This window comes from Zonotrichia albicollis, chromosome 16, assembly GCF_047830755.1.
Source record: "Zonotrichia albicollis isolate bZonAlb1 chromosome 16, bZonAlb1.hap1, whole genome shotgun sequence".
In the NCBI taxonomy this organism is placed as follows: Eukaryota; Metazoa; Chordata; class Aves; order Passeriformes; family Passerellidae; genus Zonotrichia; species Zonotrichia albicollis.
Window position 1 is genome coordinate 4109619 of NC_133834.1, and position 14103 is coordinate 4123721.

Below are 14103 nucleotides of genomic sequence, written 5' to 3' on the forward strand. Positions count from 1 at the left end.
TAGTGAATGTAATGTTGAATTACCAGCACTTAAAATTCTGAGTTTGACATGAGTGCCATTGACTCAGAATTCTCAACTGAAGATTCAGAAAAATATGCTTAAATATTTGACCCATTAAATTCTAATAATAAACAATATATAATTAATTAAATCTGAATAAGATTGCTATCAACACTTGTATAGAGAAACTTGAAATGAAGATGTTAGATACTACATAAACAGCTTGAAAGAAAGTTTTCAAAATACAAATCTTGCTTTGTTATTCACTGCTGCTTCAAACTTGTGTATGAATGGGAGGTTTATCTTGAGAGTCACTTGAAATTTTTCTGTTGATGATTTCATTGAACAATAGCATCACTGCCTATCTTGTAATTGAATTAAGCTAGAGAGTCAATTGACCTATTCTCCCATTTCCCTGAAACAGAACACCTAAAAGTGAAATTTTAGCCTTGTTCTATGGATAATGAGCACTAGCATGATTAGGCTCTGTGAACAGGAAACACCTTCCCTCAGCTGACTAATTTTATGAAGTTACTATATAAAATATGTATTCTTTTCAAGAGGAGGAAAAAAACCCAAGAACAAAACACTGACCTCTCATTAGCTCTTAAAAGGTAAGAGTCTTGCACAGCAGTTCCAAGAGAGAAGACAAAACATAACCTTAAAATTGAAGTTTAAGATGAAAAGAAAGTATTCTTTCTATAAAAATACAATGCACATATCTGTCTTCATTTAACATACATCTGATGTTTTTCACAAGTGAACAGTTATGTTTGTAAAAACAAAACAAATTCTAGAGAGAAACAGGAAATTAGTTGATAGAATTCATCTTAAAACCTGGTGTTTGCAGTGGCATTAAAATGGTTTTTGATTTCAGCTACTCCATCTTCAAAAACAAATCTAATGTCTTCATGGCAATAAAAACAGCAAAAGGTGAAACACAGGAGCTACTGTTCTTCATCTCTCGCCTCTTAGACTTATCTAACATTTAAAAAAAATGCTGGGATAATCTACCATTAAACAATCTTCCTGCTCATCTGCTCTCCAGATGACAAGGCCTCCAGCACAATAAAAGCCCTGCTTAACACAATGCACGTGTCCTAGAAAAGGCCCTCTGTGCCCAGGGAGAGGATCACGGTGGGATCTGCTCCACATTGCAAGTGCAGAATCAGAGGGTTTAAGCCTCCTCCTCAGCCTGCCCCTGGCAGGAGGCATTCCTTGTACACAACAGCACGGAGGAGCACTAATCTGAGAGCAGAAGCACATTGTGTCAGCCTGAGACAAAGGGATAAAGACAGAGGGAAGGAAGGGTGAGACACACAGATGGATGTGCACACAAACAACAGCACTGCCTTCACCATGGCACAGCAGCATTGCCAGAGCACTATCAGCAAAGCTGCTGTAAAAGTTTTTTTATGCATCACAACATAAAACAGAAGTGCCAGTGACTTTCTCCTCAACAACAGCGACAGCAAGAAAGAAAACACAAAGGTGATAGTTTGCAAATGTTACATTCACATGATAGGTAGGATCTGGGTTTATTCAATCTCTTGACCCTGAAGGAAATAAAGCAGTCAGAAACATGAAAAGTTTGTTGTACCTCTACATACACAGATTCAAGAGGACTTAAAATTAAACTTATCAGTACACACATTTAGAAATACTGATGCAGAATTCCCTTCACCTCCACCCACACACTTCAATACTCCAGCAATGCAGTCCATGTTATGATTAATGTATTATCCTTGAACTGCAGGTATGGCACTGCACCATATATTTCTTTTCCAATAATCATATACCATTTAGTTACTTCAAAGTATTTAGTCATAAATGGCCTTTGCACTTCTTGACAGATAAGAAATAAGAAACAGGGACATTCATTTTCCAATGCACCAGCCAGACTGCAATGACAGTGTTGAGTCTCTGCTTAACACAAATGTTAGGTGAGCAAACCGCACTAGTTCAGCAAAATAATTTTTTCTAAGTGTCTAAACATTTTAAATATTTGCACTAGTTAAATAGCTCCATTTTTTTCCTTAGCACCTTCTCTTCAAAAGTAGCATTGCTACTGAGTTGATTTCCTATGAACTCAATGCCAAAACCACATATCAAAGCCACAACATTCTCAGTTAATAAATACACAAAATTTGACAAATATGAACCTGAGGATGAAAGCAGTGTCACCAGAACTTCTGGTTCTTTGTGTTATAATGAGTTACAAACTTCAATTGCAGCCTGGAATCAGTGTGGGACTCTTCTGGCAACACACACTGAAGCTATGTTATCATCATTCTCTACTTTCTGGTCCAAGAGAGCAATACCCAACAAATTATTTCTTAGGTAACATGTTAGACCAAGGAGTTTATTAGGAAAAATATACGGCTTAGGGCTTAAAAGACCATAAAGTGGTTTAAAGAGACCTAAGGGACATTGATTTATCTACCAGAATCAACTTTCTCTTCAGGCTGCTGCAATAGAGCATGGAAATGAGAAAAACAGGATTAAAGAATCACATTATATGCATAAAAAGCTCTAATGCTTTATTGTTTATAAAAATGACACTTCAAAAGTTATCTGAATGGTGTGACGTAAGATTGTACAATCCAGTTCCACATCCTGCATTAAGTGCTGTTAAAGACTTCCTTTAATCAGAGTTGTTGGAGTTCACACCTCCCCTTTTTAACCCTCTGAATCTGTGCATTAGATAGAAACACTAAGAAGTAATACTGGTGGAACTTGCAACTTAAGTTGCAAAGTTTCTTTCTGTCTAAGAAAAAAGTATTATTCTATCATCAGCCTACAGAATTGAGATATCAGGGGATTAAGGGGAATTTTCACATTACTGAAATTTAGCATCTACCTTATAAACTCAGGCTGGGAAGACTCCACCCAACAGAGAGAGAAACTCACTGAAAGGAACTTAAAGAGAAAAAAAACCTAAAGTTAAGTCTTCTAAACCACCTCACTTCACTATTTTCTCCCCAGAAACAGCAGCCTCAACATATTTGTAAGAAGTCAGGCTATGTACATTGCCTTGTGTTTTGTCAGAGTTGGAAAATTCTCCCCCAGTTGAAGCTGATCTTGGGAACACTGCCAGGGTCATGGCCCAGCCAGGTCCTGTCACCTTGTTTGCATTGTCCCTGATGCCTGTGTGACCCAAGTCTGTGCTGGGCCAGGGAGCCAAACAGCTGAACATTAAAAACACTCCCCTTAAAAAGCCTTGATCCAAATTTCTAATCTTAGTGAGGGTGCCATTTGTATTGCACCTCAGAGGCATTTCACTGCTAAAACACAATTAGCAACAGACCAGCGTCTATTCTAGGAATAAATTTGTTATTTTCTGTAGCAAAGCCAGAACAAAAATATCTGTCTTTGTAAACTAAAAATACAAATGCTCAAGATATGATACATAAGTATCACGTACATCTAGAAATCAAGAAACTGTGCCATGAGCAGATCCTACAAACCCAGTAATGTATGTTTTAAAAGCAATGAAGTTGGGATCACTTTAAAATAAAAGGCTCCTCCCCTCTCAGCCCTGTCACCCTTTGAACCTTCTGGGGCTGTGACATTCCAAAGGCCATGTCTGTTAAAGGAATTGCAAAGTCCTTTACTCCAGGGGCAGATGCAACTCCAGAAACCCCAAGTTCTTTGGGAACAGGCCTTTCCATGAAGTTACATTCTTGTTCTGCTTGAGCTCTGTGCATGGTGAAGGGTCATGTTTGAGGCACGTGCATGGAAGAGTCTTTATGCACTAGAAAATACTCACTTGATAGTCAGAAATAGAACCCAAATCTCACCAATTACTTGCTCTCCAGCTGTAATAACTGTAAGTAGTCTAATCCAATGCCATGCTATAGCTGCTAACTGTTCTTCCTCTGGTTCACACAAAAGTCTTCTTGTGCTGAATTTAAAAGATTTCAAGCAAATGAAAGATGGAGCCAAGCACTGACAAGGAAACAAAATACTGAAAAACTGAGTAGTGGGCAGCACTCAGTCTCAGTTCTGACTGTGTAGACAGGAAAAATAATAATTTAAACTTAATCATAATGTCTATGCATTAATAATTTGTATTAAAGATGCAAAGGTGCCTTACTTCTGGCATTTTATAATCTCTGCACAAATCTCAGGAAATCTGTTCTATTTCATATGTTTTAACTTCAAGAAAACACAATCTTGAAAATATCAACATATCATCAATTTGTTCCTTAAAAGCTATTTAAACACATGCTATGTATGTACATATGCAGAGGGAGGAGGAAAGGCTTCTTTCTGTCATGAACTCAGCAGGAACAAGAGATTTTGCTCTATGAGGACTCTAACTGCCTCTAGTCAGCTCACAAACTCATCACAGCACAAAGGTCCAGCTGGACCAAATAACCAGACCATCCAGAACGGGATGTTCAGGTAAAGATGTATAAAAAGTTGATAAATGCATGGAAATCTTTGGAGTCAAGAATGTGTTCCAGCCTTGTATGTGTATGGTGATAAGAACAAGACAATAAAAAAAATCCCTCTCAGAGCTACAAAAGCCCAATCCCTTCACTTCACAGATTCCTGATAACTCATTTGAGATTGTTTTTTTGTATTTCTAAGTTTAAGCAATCTTTAAAATATTGGACAACATTTGCCTTCATGATTCAAAATACATGACTACACACAGAAATGGCAGAACCTTCCAGAACAAGTTTTCAAGGACACAGATTTGCCTTCTGTTCTTCTTAAGTGAGGTGAAAGCCACAGAGCAGAGCTACCACAGCCTCTCTGCACACCCAGGCCATTCCTGCTCTGAGCATCTCCTGGCAGTGCATGAACACAATGACAATAAACACCCATTACTTATGGTCTCCCTTCAGCTCTAACAGGACCATTACACTGCACTCTCAAGGAACCAGCTGAAACTCTGCACTTGGAATGTTAATATTATGGGCTCACAGCTCTTTGAACTTGCTGTAAGAAGTCTTAAGAACAGGTACTTTTCCAGCAAAACATAAACATATAAAGCAAACCAGGAGTTACCACAGCAGAGAGAGTGAGAAGTCGCATGATCTGGCCACAGAAAATGCCAATGATCTCCACCCCACTTCTATTTAGACTGGATCTACTCCTCCAAATCAATTGCTTAATTATTATAATTGTATACACAAAAAAGCCAACTGCTTAAAACTAGCACATACTTAAAATGTTCTTCTAAAGAAAAGAAACACAAAAGGCAAACCCTATAAAAAATCTTTAGTTTCCAATAAAGAGTAACAGAGTCTTTTGGAATTAGAAATGGTTCCTTCTACATTTAATTCATAATCTTTTTCACTCTCCAGTAGGTATTGCCCTAACATTTTACCATCTCTCCATCTTCCTAACAACCAAATACTCTATATGCAAGTTGTTTATCATCTCTGCACCTAATGCAATTTGAAATTTGCTTGAAAAGGCTTCTTACACTCACCATATTTATAATACACCAGATCAAATATTTGAATGAAGGAAGTTGGGCCCCAGAAACATTTTCATCTATCTACTGGGTCATGGCTTCTTTCAAAGCATAATGCACATCAATACCACCTTAAATGTACATTCAGGTATTTGTAGAATTCTGAATACAGATTTGATTAGGCAGCATAAAAAGATTACGGTTCCATTGCCATAAAACTAAGAAAAATCAGACAAGCTTCTCTTTCTTAATATTTAAAGATACCAGGCTTCTGCTGGAGAAGCTTAAAGCTTTGCTCTGCTTTTATCTATTTTAAAATCTTTCTGAACAACAGCTATCAATCCAAAGAAATATATTTTCAAAGTATTCTTTCATTCCTCAACAAAAGATAGACATTGGGAAGGCACTTAAATCCATTCAGAGGCATGTAGAGTAGCCTCTAGCAACTTCCAACCTATTTTAAATAAGCAGAATTTTTCTATTTCCATACAAATATTCCAGTAGTTCAGTCAACATTTTGTACCTCAGTAGGCATCCATGTTTGTTAATCTCATACATAAGGAATAAATTCCAAAGCTGCAGGAGCTGTGTGTATTCCCAGGACTCTGCCCAGGCATGCAGACCCCTGAGCCAGACTCTGCAGGAGGATGTTCCTCCAAGAGCAGCAGGCAGCCACTGGGGCCAAATGATTCACTCCTACCACCACCTCACAAAGTCTAATTTGATAATTATAGTGATTATCAATTAGCATCTCATCACTGTTTGATGACACACGATGACTTGAGGCTAACTAGCATCTCAGCTAACTAACTGCATCATTTAATAAAAATGCCATGAAAAGAGGGCTGGTGGCAGAGGCCAGCAGGCAGAGAGAGCTGAGCAAACAAAGGAATGTGCAACAGTTTGGGGACTCTTACAGGTTAATTCTTCTGAGCTGGGCCAGTGCAGACACACCCCAAGCGTGAGGGGGCCCTGTGCAGAGATCTGGCCCTCACAGGAGTGGGAGCTCCATTCCCAGCCTGGGACAAGCCACAGCCTTTGTCTTCTGTACCCTGAAAGTCACTCCCACCATGCACAACAACACTAAGGTTCAAAGAGAATCCTTCATTACTCAGGACAACAACCCAATGGACATTTTAGACTCATTAAACTCACTTTAAAAAGGAAAAAGAAAGCAGATAAATTTTATATTGAAATATGTAATGCAACTATCAGAAGACAGAACAGCTGAAGACCTAAGCACAAAATGAATTTACAAGTGGTTTTGTCTACAGTTCACCATGAGATCAGCTTTCACATGGATGATCATTCAAGTTTAGAGAATACTCAGCCAACCTGTTGCAGCTGAAACTCATTTCTTCTGTTCACCTTGAAGTATAAGATACTTGATCTCAACAACTTTACCTGATCTGTTTCCTAGGAATGAAGAACCTGCATTTCAGTATGCCTGAAATACTTCTTATGTCTTTAATGCTGGAATAGTTATTATGGAAACATTAGCTGGTTATAGCATTGTATTATGATTCATTCAGGAGAGCCATGGCCCATATATTTAGAATGTTCATTTTTTAATCTTAAAAAAAGATTGAAGTCATGTAATTCTCTCATGCATATGACCACATCATTCCATTAGACACCTCTGTGGCTGTAGCAGAATTTCCATTTTCATGAAGGACTTTTATATTGTCATCTTCTAAAGTAAACTTTTGCATAAAAATGATGAATGTCTTAGGATCCATTAGAATTCAGAGTGCAAAAAGAACCGTAAGTTATAAATTAATACAAATTTTGTGAAATTCCAATAAAAGCCTTCTACATCAAGACCTCCACACTGGTTTTTGTGTCAAATTATTCTTAAAAGGACTAACTAATCTTCAGCATTATATAAAAATTACAATGTATTTTGTTTCTCTATTACATAATTGTTTTATCTTTCATTGTTTCATGCCTTCTACACTTCATAGCTTTATCTGCCCCAATATTTTTCATAAATAATATATCTTATTCTCTTCCCTTCCCCTCCCTGCCTTAAGTACTCTTAGTTACTTAAAACTAACTTTGTGTAAGGACTTTTTTGGGGGATTGTTTGTATACACTACAGAACTCCCTGAGATCTACAGTACCTGAAATTGACACTACTGCAAATGCTGAGTAATCTGGAATAAGCAATTCTATGTGCTAACAAAAGTTTCAATTCACTTTTAATTCAGTAAGGTGACTAGTTTACTACTAACCATAGAAAAACTAGCACCTAAAGTGATTCCTGAATCCCTGGCACCTAAAATTACCTTTCATGATTTTTTTAAAATTATTTTTAATGTAAGCAGCAAGAATCATCAGCATTTATCTGCCAACATGAAGCATCATATTGGCACCTATCAACAACAACTACCAAAAGAAAAAAAGCAAAAAGTGACGTGAATTTTAATTTGCAGAGATAATTATGTCAGGTATGGCTTGTTTCAGGATAACAATACCCTGTTAGGGCTTGCAGGCCTCAGCAGAAGTAATTTGGGAATAGCAGTGACAGCATAAACAAAGCACTGAGAAAGGTTTATGAGGGTGGAGTCCATATAAAACACTGGATTAAATCTCTTCTGTATCCTGCGGCTCCAAACTTTCTGAGGATGCAGCAGTAAACCCAGAGCAGACAAACTACAGCAGACTTGGCTTCCAACTCCTCTTCCTCAACACACGAGCCCCATCCACTTATTACAACTGAATGCACTGTTGTTCCCTGTGAAATACTTGAAAACAAAGAGCTAAACCACAAAGACTATTCCCCTTCATGGAGTATTAACTTCCGCTTTAATAACTAACTCCTGGTCCCACACGATACAGTTCTGCATTGTCCAGCACACCCCACTTCAGCCAGACAATGCACACAGCAACAAAACTCAACCCAGCAAAGAAAGTGAAAGCTGCGTTTGTTCAGCGTGTTATTTGGCGCAGCCAACTGTAATGCTTCTGCCTGCCATTTATTGTTTACTCTGTCAAAGGATTATTAAGAATTAAGCTACATTTGGCAATTTTTTGAGAAGGGAATTTACATGCAAAGTGACTGACACTTGGTATTTAAAGTCTATTGGTCGACTCTGACCCTTCGTTTACAACTGACTCATTTGACTGCAAGGATCTCTGATGTGGAAATGCTCAGATACGAATCAATTGCAGTTTTTGTCTCGGGTAAATGTTACTTGGCAATCCAAAAGAAATGAACAATGCTGAGACCGAGGCTCACATAGAATAGTGCTCATATGTTTAAAGAATTCCTTTTACATGCCTGGTTTAGTTCTAGTCGGAGGATTTATGACTCCCCTTCTCCTAATAACTTATCTCAGAGCACAGTGGTTTTAAACACACACACACAGACACACACACACACAAAACCAGCAGTTAACTCTTTTGCTGCCTGAAAGAACAGCACGGATGCATTTAAGTACATTTAAAAAGCAGGACTGTGATTCTCCGTGGGAGGTTGGGATAGGATAAGGATAGGACTAGAAAGGGAGAGAAACATGAAGGTGCAGTTTGCAAATCCCTGCTCCATAAAGAAACGACTGTGTGTAAGAAACGACCATTCCTACATGAATCAGCTCAGTGCGAATTCTGCAGTTTATCTCTGATAAGGATAAAAGTAAAAGGGTTTCTCTGTACCCGAGCAAGATTCCCTTGCTCTCAGAAGGCAGATGCAGCATTTCTATAAACAAAAATGTCTCTAGCCCTACCTTGTGCCAGTGCTTGCAACATGTGGAGCTGAAGCAACAGAAACGCCCACCATCCCCGACAGAAGATGAAACAGAAGTTTAACTTTATCATCATTCCGCCTCGCCTGCTATTCCTTCGGGCAATAATTTCGCGATCCACCTTTCTTTCAACCGGTATTGCCTCACTGATGCCCATCGGATCCGACTGGCTGCCACTCCTGGCAGCGCTTTGGTCATCGCTCATTCCGCACCCGCGGGCCGGGCTCTCTGAGGAGGGTCGGGAGCCCGTGCCCTGCGCTTTGGGGGGAAGCGAAGCCCCCACTTGCCAGGATCGGCGGGCTCTTTGATTTGTGCTCGCTCCGCCTGCAAGCCGGGAGCAGCGCTCCGTGTGCCTCCCGCTATGACAGTCGCCACCTAAGTCAATGTTTCTTGTGGAGGTATTGATTGCACCAAAACAACCAGTCAGAAATGTGAAACACATGTTTCTCTGCACTGTCACATCCGATGCTTTCAGCAGAGAGCGAGTAAGTTCATTGGGCGTCAGTATTTCAGTAAATCCGGATCCTTCAGCACATCGCAAACAGGAACACGGAGAAACTGATCCATCTTAGCAGCCACCAGCAGACAATCCAAAGAGAACCTTTTATACCGCAACAGTGATGGAAACTGTTACCCCCGTCATTTTAGTGGAGCATGGTGAGCTCTCCAGCATGTGTCCCATTCTCCTGTACAAACCCTCCGATGGAAGTGTTAAAAATTCTCGCAGAAGGGGGAGGAAAAGCGACAAGAAAAAAAAAAAACTAATTGAAAGTATCTCGTTATTCCTTGCGCTAAGGATTTATTTCAGACAATTTCAAGATTAGCCATGCAGACAGGGTAGTCTCCTGATATCCTCGCAAAGCTCTGCATAGTTTATATTAATCCGATTTTCCTTGGAATACAAATCTCTACCGTCAATAGAAGGGTTTGAAGGGTCCTCGAGCAGGTAAATCGAGCAGCTCTGGCTGTGATTCCAGCTCGCTGTGCAGTCAGTCAGCCACAGGCCGGTGCCGGTGTCACTTGAACTCCTCACGTTCAGCCGGAGGTAGGGAAAACCTCAGTTGATCCTGTCTCCCTCCTCGAAGGCTGGTGCCGATCCCTTCCTTGCAGGGAGACCACGACAAAAATCACCTCTAACAGAGAAAGCGCTCTTTCTCTGGCCGGTTGTGGACGCAGTGAGGAAGCAAACCCTCAGCTGGACAGTGTCCGGGGTGGGGGGAGCGAAAATCTCCCGAAACAAACAGCAACAAGGTGAAATCCTCCCAGCTCTGCTGAGCCGGGCTCCTGCTCTCCGCGCTGATGCAGCCCAGGGATCCCGGTCCTTCCTCCGAGCGTCTCTCCCTCACAGGCGCTGTAAACACAAGGGGGAAAGCGCGATCACAACAGCGGCAGCGGCGGCAATAAAACCCAACCGAAAAAAAAAAAAAAAAAAAAAAAAGGGAAGGGAAAGGGAAAGCAAACGCTGTCGGTTTTATATTTGAACAAAGCATCGGGGTATTGTTTCAGTCCCGCCTTCCGTGAAGGGAAAACTTTCGTGGGAGATTCCCTCCCCCCCTTGTTAAAAGAAAGAAAGGATAGGAGTAGTTATAAAAGAAGTGCACCGAGGATAAAGGCGAGTTAAAAACAAAGCACCTAAGCGCGAAGTTGATCAAACACGAGCCCCGCCAGCTCGCCCCCGCCCCCGAGAGCCGCCTCAACTTTTCTCACCGCCTGAGGCGGCGGCGCGGCGCGACCCTGTCCGCGCCCCCCGCCATCCCCCCGCGCCCACCTCGGCGTCCCCGCCCCGCGTCCCGGCTCCCCCTCAGCTCCCTCCGAACCGGCAGCGGCGCTGCTGGCTCACCTCCCGGCTCCCCGCACGGCTCTCCCGCCCACAGCGCCTCAGCCCACCTTCCCCTGACCTACACCTCACTAGCGGGGCCGTGTCTGGGCTGGGAAGGGTGGGGGGGGCGCATCCTGCGCGGGGCTGAGGGGATGCGTGTGCGTGTTTGTTTATCTATACGCGTGTGTATCTGTACGCGTGTGCCACTGCCGGGACTGGGCGGTGCGGGGCCGGGGGGTATTTCAGTGCAGGTTCCGCAGCGGCGGGAGGGGGGACACAGCACCGCCATCCCCTTCCCCTCACGCCGCCGGCGCAGCGGGACCTGCGCTCCCTCCGGCCGGGGCGCTCATTGGGCGGCAGAGCGGGGCGGGCGGCGCGCGCGCGCAAGGGGCCGCTCGCGCAAGGGACCGCGCGCGCAAGGGGCCGCGCGCGCCCGCGCAAAGGCGCGAGCGGGGCTGTGCCTCGCGCCCCCCTTTGCCCCCTTCCACACCCCGCGGCGCGCGCCGGCCCTGAGGGGACACGGCCCGCGATCCCCGCCGTTTGTTTCCATCCCCGTCCCCGCGGTCCCGGCGGGGCGCTCCGCCGCCGCGTCCCCGCGCTAACAGCGCCCCCTATGCCCGCGCGGCGGTGCCGCGGGCGGGGACACGCCGGGCCCGCCCGGACAGGCCGGGCCGCCGCCGCCTCATCCCGGGCGCGCCCCGCGGCGGCCGCGCTTCCCGTGCGCCGGAGGGCGAGGAGCTGGAATGTGGTGACAGAGCCAAGGGAGCCCCGAGGTGCGAGTTAACCCCGTCCCTGCGCGCTGCGCCGTGCGGTGCTGCCCGTGGAGGGCAGCGAGGGTGCAGGTTGGCAGAGCCAAAGTTTGAGATTGGCTTCTGCTCCTTCTGCCTTTTTGAGAGGCCGTGTGTGATGATGGAGCCGTGCGGCAAACACTGTGTATTATCACATCAAACACAAGGTCATTTTCCCCTTTTATTAACGGTGTGATGGGTGTCTGACAGGTGTGTTACCCAAGAAAACACCTTTTTCTCAAGCCTGCGTTATTTTACAGCATACAAGAAGGTAAAGCAGCTTCACAGTTTGCACCCCAGCACAGGGGAACACTTTCCTGGTTCCCTGGCAGTGTCTCCTGTGCCCAACACAGGCCCTCAGCTGCCTCCCTATCCAAGCCATTCCATCCATCAGCATCCAGAGCTGCAGGGCAGCTTTTCCTCCTGACCCTCCCTTTGTATCTGCCAGGTACATCTGTCTGCCAGATTCCCTCCTACGCCAGTTCCTGCTGCTTCTAGTATCCAACAGGTTATTAAGTTTTATGACATCTCTTGTCTGCCCACCCTTTATCCCTCTCTGTGCCAGCTTGTTCCTGTGTTCAAGTTGCTGTACTCAAATTCTCCTTATTGTGGCACCTTTTCCTGGTATGAGATATGAGATGTATTCACCAGCCGCCTCTTCCTTGTGGTAAATAGAGTGAAAATAGCGATTCTGTTGTGCCTGTCACGTCACACTTTCCTTTTTTTGTGCGTAGACCACATTAATAATTATCTACACATATCAGGACTTGGTGCTTATGATTTTCCCTGCAATGCGTCCGCTTTGAGAACAATGCAAACTGAGCCCAGATTGTGTTCAGAACTGACCTCAAGGAAGTAACAATCTGTTTGTAACTCCCATTGCACCATTAACAGTAGTTATTTTACTGCAGCGTGAAAAAAACTCTCATTTTCTTTAACCAGTAATTTTGGGTGGGACTGATTTGCCTTAACTGGAAATGGAAAATATATTTAATTGTGTGTTGGGCAGTTTTGTTTTGGTATTTTTTTAAGCACTGTTAACAAAGGAACATAGGGCTGCTCACGGAAATTTCAGTTTAAGATTTCAAATTCAGTTTGATATCTAAAAAAGTCCTCAGTGCTTCCTCGTAAGTTCTAAGGGAGGCAGTTTGCAGTGGTTATGAGAGTATTGTGAAAAGTCTGCTGGAAGAATCATTGTCAGACTGTTGAAACCAAGGTGCTGCAAAGGAGAAGTGCTCACTTCTGTAACATTGCTCAATTTCAGTGGAAGTTTGTTTCACTTTGAAATTGACGTGTTTTCCTTGCTGCCCTTTAAATCTGTTCAGCATGCAAACATGAGCATCGGAAGGTAATCTACAAACATAAACACAGGAAAGTAACCTATTTGCATCACTCAGGCCATGCTTTCTTATTTAAATATGATGTCGTTCATACTTGACATTTTGGGTGAAATGTTTGCAGTTTGTTCTTTCATTTTTAACAATGAGCACGTTTAAGAGGACAATATTCATGGTTGGGTTTTTTTTCTATTTACCTTGGTTACAGTAAATGTACTTAACAGTGTTCATATCTGAAAAAATTATCTGAAATTTTGTTATCTAGATTAGTGAAAGATTTTTACCACTTCTCCCTCCTGCATGCATGTAACAGTTAAACATCCAGCAGAATACTGGTAGGAGAACAGCTCGCCCACCTGAAAAAGCACAAACAACAAATCTGACGGTCATAAAGACAGAAAAAAGCACGGGATGAGTTTTCAGGAATTTTGAAATTAAACCCAGAAACGAAGCAATGTAGTTAGTTTTATTTAAAGGTGGGGAAAAAAAGAAGGTTTAAAGTCTTTTTTATCGATGACGGTTGTATTTTTGAAATGAGGTGTAAATGCGGTGAGATAATGAGACAAAAGAGAAAGGAAGAAAAGGCTCCACTACCAAAGAGAGGCCATTTAAGGAAAGGCAGCCTTCTAGCCAAGAGAGTGAAGAGAGGCCATTTAAGGAAAGGCAGCCTTCTAGCCAAGAGAGTGAAATCATGGAATTACTTCCACTGGAAAATCTCACAAATGTTTTTTTACAATCTTCTAATCTTCTTTTATATCTTCTGGGGTACAGTTTATTGACTCTTTAGCATTTGGAATTAGCTAATGTCCTACAGATGGAGCGTTCTTATATGCAAATAATTTTATATGCTTTTAAGGTTTTGCTTGTTTGCTGAGGGGTTTGTTCGATTTTTTTGTTTGTTTGTTTGTTTTTGAGCACCGCAGCAGGTTCTTGGGACCTGCTGGATCTCCTCATGCAGTCTCTGCTTCTCACAGTCATTGGT

General features: G+C 42.8%; 2 protein-coding genes across 3 annotated transcripts in view; one reads left to right on the forward strand and one right to left on the reverse strand.

The window, feature by feature from the left end:
• SDK1 (sidekick cell adhesion molecule 1) overlaps positions 1–9619 on the reverse strand; it is a 382650-nt gene extending 373031 nt beyond the window's left edge. For both annotated transcript variants that reach the window (XM_074553325.1, XM_074553324.1), the window contains exon 1: positions 9160–9619. In XM_074553325.1, coding sequence (XP_074409426.1) covers positions 9160–9619 — 460 coding nt within the window. The remainder of the gene's footprint in view (positions 1–9159) is intronic.
• Positions 9620–9703: 84 nt separating this feature from the next.
• CARD11 (caspase recruitment domain family member 11) overlaps positions 9704–14103 on the forward strand; it is a 116968-nt gene continuing 112568 nt past the window's right edge. Inside the window, exon 1 of the mRNA XM_026793724.2 lies at positions 9704–9834. The gene's annotated coding sequence lies outside the window, so the exon portion shown is untranslated. The remainder of the gene's footprint in view (positions 9835–14103) is intronic.